At 38.1% G+C, this 10,603-nt stretch overlaps 1 protein-coding gene across 1 annotated transcript; it reads right to left on the bottom strand.

The window, feature by feature from the left end:
* Positions 1 to 1,550: 1,550 nt before the first annotated feature.
* parp16 (poly (ADP-ribose) polymerase family, member 16) lies at positions 1,551 to 9,800 on the bottom strand. The gene is made up of 7 exons (XM_042496796.2): positions 9,667 to 9,800; positions 7,348 to 7,544; positions 6,352 to 6,489; positions 6,056 to 6,262; positions 5,716 to 5,887; positions 5,466 to 5,610; positions 1,551 to 4,025 (listed from the first exon to the last, which is right to left on the bottom strand). Exons 2-7 carry the CDS (start codon positions 7,534 to 7,536, stop codon positions 3,890 to 3,892), a joined length of 987 nt encoding a protein of 328 aa, XP_042352730.1. The 5' UTR covers positions 7,537 to 7,544; positions 9,667 to 9,800; the 3' UTR covers positions 1,551 to 3,889.
* Between the last annotated feature and the right edge of the window lie 803 nt (positions 9,801 to 10,603).

Genomic DNA, 10,603 nt, shown 5'->3' with positions numbered 1-10,603 from the left:
TGGATGGACTGCCATGAAACTCAGTTCAGATATTCATGTGACTTCTCATGTAGTGTCATTGTATGTTTCAAATGTTGAATTGTCCAAAACTTTGGTTTATGATCATAGGGGTGTTGTGATATATCGGTAATCACAATAACCGTAATATTTAAAGATTAGCCTGAGCTGCTCTTTGTTTTGAACCTCATAAGCACATTTCAGTATGCTAACACGGTAAACTAAGACAGTGAATTAGAAAAATACCATACCAGCTCATAATCAGCATGTTTACATTGCAGTTATGAGTATGTTAAAAGGATCATATTTCCATTAAGCTTCAAAGACTAAGTCTTCTTGTCTTGGTGAACCACGTGGACACCTGCATTTAAACAACTACAAACAATACAAGCTTTAAAAAAAAGAAAACTACGCTTGGGGCAAAGAAATGAAGTGCAATGATGTGAGTACAATAATGTAATAAATATATATCCGTCACATCAGTGCAGCTCTGTGTCTCCTCTGTCTGATTTGTTCCCATTTGGGGAGTTTTTCTGGCTCACACGAGGAGTGAAGTGCCTCATGTCCCCTCTGCCATCGCTGCCCCTCTGACAGTTGATGGTTATTGAATAACAGACGGTTTATGAGGCAGCAATAATGAAGCTTGCACAGAAAGGGAATAAAGTGTGGGACCAACAATGGGCAGTTTGTTCTGTGTCCTTCAAATGTGAGCCGTTTCTGAAGAGGAGAAAGAGTTTATCTGAGGGATTTCGCAAGAAGGAATCGCTTTTCATACCAAAACAAAGGCCTGCCTTTTCTTTCATCGTCTTTCAACTCGTCAGTCAGTTGCATCACTAAAGCACTGTGATATCTAAATAATATCCGGTGTTTAATCAGACAGATGAGAGGAGTGTGCAGCTCCTTGTCCTGTGACTGTGCTGCCAGTATTACAACAAGCACTCATGCATAAATTAGTGGAGTCATTATTAAATACAGGGAAGTCTAACTGTAAGCAAAGCTGGCCTTATAAGACACACCAGAAAAATGTATTTATGCTTAAACTTCAAAAGGCTTTGTTTGTGAAGTTTGGAAATACAGTACTTAATTCATTATTTCTCTTAATAATTTGTCCTTTTACACAGTTTTATGGCAAAGCATAAGACAAAAAACAAACAAAACTAATTTTTGTGCATTTCTTGTGTTTCTAACTGTGGAAACACATCAGCATGTCAGGTATCTATTAGAAGGACGGGATCCGTCACCAAAGCAGGCCGCCTCCGTTATCAATCCCATATAGCCGTCTCGCTTTTTTTACTGATAAAAACAACAGATAACAAAGGACCGTCTGCGTGCCAGTGGTAGTAAATGTGCCCCTGTCAGAGGAAACCTGTGTTGAAGTTTGAATATGACACAAAACAATAGAAAAGTACAAGAGATTATTATGAAGGAGTGACCTTCGAGTAGATTTTGATGTTCAGGAAGCAGCTGCGGAGATTTCTCTGATTATTGTCAGTGTGTCCGCTCTTTAAGTCAACTGAGGAACAAACCAACCTCACTCAAACCTTTCAAACAAATTCAATCAAAAGTATCATTTTATTAATGTCAAACATTGTCACATCTTTCTTAGAATCTGTTGCCTTTAAGTGGATACACTGTTTATTTCCTTTGCTAATATAAGGATATAGAAGATATCCAAAATTATTATATATGAGGTTAACCATTAGCCTTTTTGTGACCCATCATTATAAATACAATATGTCAGCATAATAATTATGGCCACCTTATATATTTTCCTTTAATTAACTTAACTATTCAATACTTTAAAGGTCCAGCATGTAGGATTTAGGTGGATAAATTGGCAGAAATTGAATAAATTATAGTAGGAATGTTTTCTTTAGTGTATAATCACCCTAGGCAGGAGAAGTTTTAGCGGGTTGCAATCTGAAATTAACTACTAGATGCCACTAAATCCCTCTAAATCTTAAACACTTCACCTTTAAAGTTACACTTAAATCATGAGTTATAAAAAGTCCCCAACCATGGCTGAAAGATACAAAATAATAACATTAAAAAGTATAAAGTAAGAATATGAATTGGGATATTGTTAATGTGTCAATGCGACCAGTTAAAGCTGGGGTAGGCAGTTTTCTGAAAAAGACAACAAAAAAACAAATATCCCCTTTCCTTGCAGCTCTCCTCACACGTTTCATGCATAACTTGCATATCTAATTCATTTCAATCATCCCCATTGTGATCCTGATGCTTACATAGCAGCAATCAACCCAAATGCCAGAAAAAATGTCGGCATTGAACATTTCTGCAAACTATGGATATGCACGTCACTTTGTGGGAGAAACACTGTGGGTAATGTGTGGTTAAATTTGTGCACAAAAAACATACGTTATGTTTAGAAAAAAATCATGTTTTGGCTTTAAAAAACAGGCATGGGGGAAACAATCCCAGCAGGAAGAGCATTAATGTTTCTGTTAAAAAAAAAAAGACTGCTTTTTGTGTCTAAAGAACCACTGGAAAAACAGCAATGGGTCACTACAAAACACACATTTGGTGCTTAAAAAGCCACTGGGAACACAGCAATGACTCGCTAAATCTCAACAGGTTTTGCTGTTTGTTGGTCTCCAACAGGCGTCTGCAGTTTAGCAGGTTGTCTCGAGGTGACACGCCATCCACCATCCCCTCCAGTTCCTGATGACAAAGTTGACTCATATACTACGTCACTTAAACACTGATGTGATGTATATGAAATGTGCAAATGTAACGTATTCAAGGATTGCAGAAATGTACACTTTATTCTGCTGACAGACCTGTCCTGTTTTCTCTCCTAACTTGTTGGCCTGTTAGGCTCTGAGAGGACACACGGTGATTCAGGGTTTTACCTAAAAACTTCAGACATGAACTTCATATAGCTGCAGCTGTGGGTCTTTGGCTTTGGTTAGCAGAAGGCTAAACTATTAGCAACATTTTCTCTCTGTCTCCGAAATGATTCACCAAAACTTTTTTTTTTTTTTTTTTTTTAAATCTATCTACCTTTTTGGGTTGCTCTGTAGTGTAGGCAGCTGTTGCCAATGCTGGAATAGCAACTTCTGCAGAATGCATCTATCGTTGAATCAGCCTGTCACCATCTGAAGGTGAACGTACACACACATCTGCATTTTTAGACTCCCTCCCTCTCTCTGAAATGATCTTCGATTGGCTTAAGTCAGTCAGAAAACAGAGCCAAGCTGAGGTGCAGAAGTCTAGTTTTCTTTCAGGTCAGTTGAACAACAATATGTTCAAAGTTTATTATATGATTTTAGCCTAATGAGGCAAAAAACACTGCCTACCTCAGTTTTAATGTGCTAATAATTGTTAGTACATAAAACCTTACAAACCAAAAAAAGACATCTTAATGCTTGACTTGTTGCTGTGCAGTTATTTAAATAAGTATATAATATAATAATTATTTAATAATAATAATTAATTATTATTATAATTATATTCTAATTATAATAATTAAATAATAATTATGTTTTTTTCTTTTAACCTTTTGGTTAATAAGACTTTGTCCTCAAAGGGCTAAAACTACACAGCAACAGAGTTTATCTAAAATAAAAAATACAGGATGGTTAATAAACCAACATACAGGTGAAACATTGCATAACATTTTCAAAAATGCAGAATGGTCTTAATACCCATCTCAACAAAATTATACATAATATGATCCCAATAGCTGCTATTTGAAAAGATATGATATCTGGGAAAAAGAGTAATCAAAGTTATTTGCACAAATGAAGAATGATTGTAGAGTGAAAACAGTAAAAAGGTGCATAAAACGTAATCTTGGCTCAGGCCTCCGGTCAGTCTCTGATCAGGAAGGCACTGTGGATAATAAACATCCGTCTGTCCTGCTGTGTTGTCACCTGAACAGTCTGTTCCAAAAGGATACAAAGGTTGTGGAGTTAAAGGCACCGATGAATATGAGCAGCAGAAGGTAGAGACTCATCATGATGGCAAAGTGGTGTCTGAGGAGCCAGGAGGAGCCGCGGGAACGCCTGCGGATAAAAAAAACACCAAAAATGATCTTTTGTTTACCAGCACAATCAAGGCCTATAGAGAGGTGGAGTCCTTCCCCTTCCGGTGTGCCGCATGGAACTATGTTAGAAAATAAAACATGTATGGTAGTCAACGATAAGAGACAAATAAAAATTTGATTCCAGCTGAAATGTGCTATGAATTACACATTTGTCCATTTAAAAATGATTTATTATTATTATACATATAAATATTTTTAGGTTTGTCATAGTAGCATTTACTTTTGTGTGTAAACCGCTCAGTGAAATACATCTCTCGTCTCACACACAATTTATACCACCGACACGGCCAGAACCTCGGCACATTTCACTTTGTGTTTACCATGTGTTTTATCCATCAATGGTCTTTTTTCAGTGAGTAGATATCAGTATGAAACAGAGGCATCGTATCTTCAGCGAGAGGGAAAAGGGAAAGTTATGGTCACTTATGTGCCCTTTGAATGTCTTCATAATTACGTCTTTAACAGGTTTAAAACAAATTGCATCTTCCTGACTTGGAAAATGATGGTTTAAATTACCAAACATCAAAGGGGTAATTCATGACACAATGCAAATTGGATCAAAAACTTATTTGTATTATCTTATTTGTACTTATCTGAATTATTTTTCCAAAATAAGGTCCAATGGTGGTCCGCTGGAAGGAAAGTACTTTGCCTCTCTATATTCTAAAAAGGAATTGATCAGAAATGTAATTTGTATTTAATTGAAATTATTTATGCTAGCTTCTAACAAGCCCTTTTTTATATTATTGTTTCTGTCTATTTGTAGAGAGGCAGCAACAAATATTGCAGACATTTTTTATTATTGTCAGAGGTTTAAAAAGCGTTGAAGTGTCCCTCTTTCATTCCAAAAACTATGGACGGGTAAGAGTTTAAGTGTTGCAAAAACAGCATTTAACAAAATCTACTGATAATCAGCTTTACACTTGGTTGTTCCCACTGAGCTCAACTGGCTGATAAAAGTAAATGTACAAATGATATTGCATTAAGTGATAGTGAATTACTACAGATAGATAGACAGATAGATAGAAACAAAGAACAAGTACATCTACATCTAACATGCTAAACATGCTAAAGCAATAAAGCTAAACATAATGTATAAGACAAAAATCCCAAGTCACATCACTCAAGTAGCATCACAGCGAACTATGATCATCATCACTGACCGCAACAAGTAGCGTTTCTACATTTGGTTTGGATCACTTCTACACTGTTAAGTCAGCAGTCAGTTTTAACTCAGCACCAGCATGTTTTTCAACTGATCATGAAGAGCCTCCTTTCCCGTCTCCAGTGTTAATACGTTTGAAAGTGTGTCGTGGACATTTATCCTGTACTTTATGTGTAATGTGACTTATAAATACCTTTTCAGCGTTGACATCATTTACCCACAAGTGGCTTTTACCTGGACAGGTGCCTCCTCTGAGAGTAAACAAGCAGGTACTTGACTCGCAGAAGCTGATTGTTGGTGACTACAAAGTATTTGTGCGGTACGTCCCCTCCTTCGCTATTCTTTGCCCTCGAACGCTGTCGGTCGATGATTTCAGAATCTGAAGTGGGAAATGAGAGGCCTCTTTTGATATGAAGCGATTTCAAAAGTCATTGTTGCAGCATTAAAAATCTGTGTTACTCTGCGAGTCACACGGTTTACACACCTTTTTTCTTCACCTGACACTTCACATCTGGGTGATCAATGACTTCACACAAGGCAACACAGCTGAGCAGTGGACCCAGGAGACTTTCCCGCCAGCCGCTGCTGTGGGGACTGTAGAGGACAGCCATGCTGAGGTCACTGGTGAGGTAGGTCCCCTCTCCGAACACTGAGTTCTGCACACAAGCAGAGAGGAAACCATATCTACTGAGTTTCTGTGTCAGCTTCATGAACTCTTGAGCATCATATTGTATAATTACAGGTCTATGAGAACTATTTTTCCACAATAATAAAACAGCCGCTTTTAGCCACAGTCGAGGAGAAGCAGTGTTGACAGCACTAACCTTGTTGAGGTGACAGTGCAGCCCATTGTGAATGATGGAGTGAAAGTTTTCCAGGCGGCTCCCGTGGAATGCATAGAAGACGTCTCGGCCTTCCCTAGTCTTCTCAAACCTGGCGTTCATCTGATCGCAGTACTCCAGCTCAAACAGGAAGTCTGGCGCAGGCGCAGAGATCCCTTCATTTTCCGTCAGGTCACAAAGTTTGGCGTACTGGAAGTAACAGAAGAAACGTACTGTAGCCAAAAAAGCACGCAGTAAATCATGCTGTGGTTTACGTGCTTATATTTGCAGGGATGTACCTCATCTTTCTGTAAAGTCTTCACAGCGAAGCTCTTTGAAGAGAGAATCCAGTGAGTGAGAGCCAGATGATGATCTCCCTCTCTGGGTCGCAGTCTCACCAACTCTCTCACACCAGGCAAAGAGTGCACATCTGCCAACTAAAGAGAACAAACTTCTTTTAATCGTGTCACCACAGCAGGAGTAGCCCCACCCACCTATAGTATGTCCCGTCTTCCCTTTTACTGTATGTGCTGTCGTCTCTCTGAAACTGACTTATCATCTCCGCATCTGTGTCACTGCATCAATCTCATCATAAATCTGTCTTCAGTTCGGCTATATAGAGATTACATGACGTCGCCATGCCCACAGACGCCAAGAAACAAATCTGTAGCATACAGTACATATAAAGTACTGATCAGAATGCTCTAAGCACCTTTAGTTTTCATCAAATGTTTGAGACAGTCTTATTGCAAATACCCTAAAATGCTTAAAAATGAGTAAAAATAACTTAGTTTGAAACATGCATCACAGGGCAGCTGGCGAGTCGCTTACAATGGCCCAACCCAGACATCAATCTTTGTTTAAAAGCAACTGCTAAGCTGAAAAGATCTCAAATGTTCTCCTAATCTGTGCTGCACTCAAGTGCCTGGAGAGTTGTTTTATGTAAATAAAAAAAAAATACTTTCAATATTTCCAAACAAAAGTATATTCTTTATATCTTTTAAACATTTGAAAAGCATATTTAATGCTTTGAATCTGCATCATTGTCTTACATTCTTGTTCTTCACCTTCTTAAGTGACAGAATGCTGCCTCGAACAGCACATTACTGCCACCAAGTGTATATATATCACGCCATCATCATCATCATCATCACTGTGAAGTAAATTTTTTTTTTTTTTTAACATTAACTCAATTTCTTGCTTATAATATCTAAAATGTAGGCACTTTACATTTTGTATTGAAGCATAAATGCTACAACAGAGTGTTTTCCTAAGATTTTGACTGTGCATCTTACCAGCTCTTCAAAGTCCTTATTGTCTCCACTTATGTATCTAGGAGGGAAGGGTCTGAGCAAAGAGTCCCTCTTGTAGTTCTGTGCAGCAGCAACAAACAGGCTGCAGCGGAGGTCTGCTGCGACGGGGTCTCTGTGCAGACAGGAGCACACCAGCTCTCTGACCGCCTCAGGTGGGAGCGGAGGCTGCATTCCCAGCTCTGCAGACACCAGTGATAAGAGAGACAAAGGAGCAAAGCCAAAAAATAAGAAAGGTGTTATTAGCAAAGCAAAAAACTCATGTGAGGGCTGATAGAAATTGATTAAATTGGTGTGCTGTGCCACAGTGTGTACTCCCCTAATGACTGTTTTCGTGACTCATTTATCAGCTAATTATTTTTTCAATTAACTGATCAAATTGAAAAAAATTGTTAGTTGCCTCTCTAATTCAACGCTACTTCGACTACGCTTGCGCCACATGGTATTGTGGGCTTTCCCAAAAGCTTATAAACCAAATTGAAGTTAGCACTGAATAATGTCATCAGATAATGCTCAGTGGTCCTCCCACATATAGGACTTGTAGACATGAAGCATATTGGATTATTGCCTGTTGAAGATCAAGTTTAACAACTTAAGCTTAAATATATGTTACTGCGTTTACTCACAGGAGGGCCCCAGAATATATGGACTATCAAATTAACATGGTTGGAAACCAACATAATTACAACACAAAAGCAAGCATTATGTCATGCACTGTTCCCACAATGGAACATTAAACAAAGCCAAACAAAGGCAAAAAGAAAAAAGTTCAGAAGAGTTGTGGGGAGAGTTAATACCACTGAGGGAGGTAATGTGAACCATGGGTGCGGAGTTGCAAGGGTGATAAGTAGGTTTATAACGTCATTTGTTTGTTTAAGTTGTTGGTGTATTTCTATGTATAATTTGCCGTTTCCACCAAGGACCACTCTGGAAATAAATGTTTTTAGTAACGTTTTTAAGGGCTATCCTATTCCAGATTTTTATGTTTTCATACCGCTTTGAGTCTTTGTGCCTTTAAAATACTGATAAGAAATCAAATCAATCACCTGGGCTTTTGAAAATAGTAAGATGTGCCAAATTATTACAATTTCCCAAAGACCAAATTACTTGTTGGTCAAACCAACAGTCCGACTTCCCAAAATACACTCTTTATTTTAATACAAGGCATGTAAAAGCATAAAATCCTCACATCTGATAGTCTGGAACCATGTAGTATTTTAACTTATCTTCATTAAACATCATACTGACATGATTAATCAATATAAAAAAAAAACCCAAATGATTAATTAAAAACGAATAGGTTTATAGATTGATCTACTGCTCTTTCCTGTCCTATGATAAAACTGTACACCTCACCTTAGCCTGACAGAAAGCTGTCAGCTACAGTTTGTCCCAACTAAACTCCAGTTTTGCCCTCTAGGAACCTAACATAGCAAATTTGCACAATTTATTCTCACACTAACTCATTTTATTCTTAAACTATTTTTTGTATTTTAGTATATGTATTTTTGTTTAAAGTTTATAGTACATTACAGTAGTCTATAATTCACATTGTAAATTCCATAGATATACATTATCTTAATGTAATCCCTAAGGGATATACCAAGGTTCATTTTTATTGATACTTTTTCTCTTCTAGTGTGATATGTGTAAGTTATGACTGTGTTTTACTGCTCTCCTGCAGCGCTTTAATCTGCTGCTGTAAATAAAGACTTCCCAGTGTAGGATCAATCTATTTATCTATCTTAATCTCATGGTTCAAAATGTGTAAAGGAGGGAGGAGTATCTTTTGACAGCACTTCAACTTCTTCTTTTTTGTCTCTGAAGGGAGGACATTATCTGACGGGGATACAAAGTGTGTCATCACACCTGGTTTAGCTCGTTTTGAACCTGTACTGAACAGCCTTAGCTCATCTACTAATAAAGCAAACAGTTCCCTGCTCCTGCCAAGTAAAGCTCCACGTCGATAGTTGACGTCTATGGTAACTTTTATGGTCAACGTCAAAACAAAAAGTGGCACAACAACACAAAAAGTCCCACAAAACATCTCTCCTGAGCTGACAACTTCGCTGTTGGGTTAGTAATGTTGTCCCTTTACTAGCGTAGATGGCGTGTGGAAGCTACGTTAGCTAGCACTAGCTAAGCTACAAGTGAAGAGCTGCTATCGCCGAGTATCGTTACTAACGACAAATGTAACATTGTCGGACTACTGTGGGCTCCTAAACATATCAGGAATAAACCTCCGTGGCACACAGACACATTTCACAAGACAGACACTAGTTTTACAGCATTATTTAGCGTTACCTTCAGTCTTGCTCAACTCATAGCACTGCAGGAAGAGCTAAGAGGAACTGCTGCGTTTAAGTGCCGTAGAAATAGTGGAAAGTCAAAATGTGTGAACACAAACGTGGCGGATGTTTGAGCTAACGGAAAGGTAAAGAGGTCAGTGTGTGTCAGTAAATTAATGCAGAGGAAGGAGACAAAACTATCTATGGAAAAAAAACAAAACAAGGACAATACATGTTTGGTTTAGTCTTCACTCTATTAATTACCATGAGCACCGACAACCTGCAGTTTACGAGGGACCATGAAAGCATCACTCAATTCACTAAACTGATGTCCGGAGAGGCATTCAAGTGTCACTGCAGAAACATCACTTTCTCCTGCACAAGCTGTTGCTCAGAGCCATGGGCAGACTTTATCAGGCTTAGTTGTGTCAAAACAAAACCCACAAACCAAAAGGGCATGGAAGATTGCTTTCTTGTATCTTGCTCGATTCCCGACTATAAAACAGGGCATACATGCTATACATCCCCTTACTCCTCCAGTCCAGAGCCGACACATTACCTGAAGACTTTTGATGCTGACATCAGATCTCATTTTAATTTTTTTTATGTCTTAAACAGCAAAATCTGACCTTTCAGAGCCTATTTAATCAATAAAACTAAAGCATACGTCAACACTCAGCCTATACCTACATAAAAGCTTTTGTTAGGACAAAGTGTATGTAATGACCTGTGCAAAACAAAATAACCTGAAATCTTCCAACACAATTTGTCCAAAAATGATCTTAGAGGAATTTTGGCTACATTAATTTAAGATTTGGAGGATTTGTGTTTATTCTTTCATTTTCAGTAGAATACTCTTATCTCAGGTCTCACAGTACACTGCATGGATCTGGATCTCTCCCCAAACAAAATCTCTGTTTCACAGCTTTAAGTTGAATTTGGGGCCACTGTTG

Source organism: Plectropomus leopardus, chromosome 7 (genome assembly GCF_026936395.1).
Source record: "Plectropomus leopardus strain MGB_pleo_1.0 chromosome 7, ASM2693639v1, whole genome shotgun sequence".
Lineage (NCBI taxonomy): Eukaryota > Metazoa > Chordata > Actinopteri > Perciformes > Serranidae > Plectropomus > Plectropomus leopardus.
Note: the sequence above shows the minus strand (reverse complement) of the source record. Positions and strands in the feature narration are given on the sequence as shown.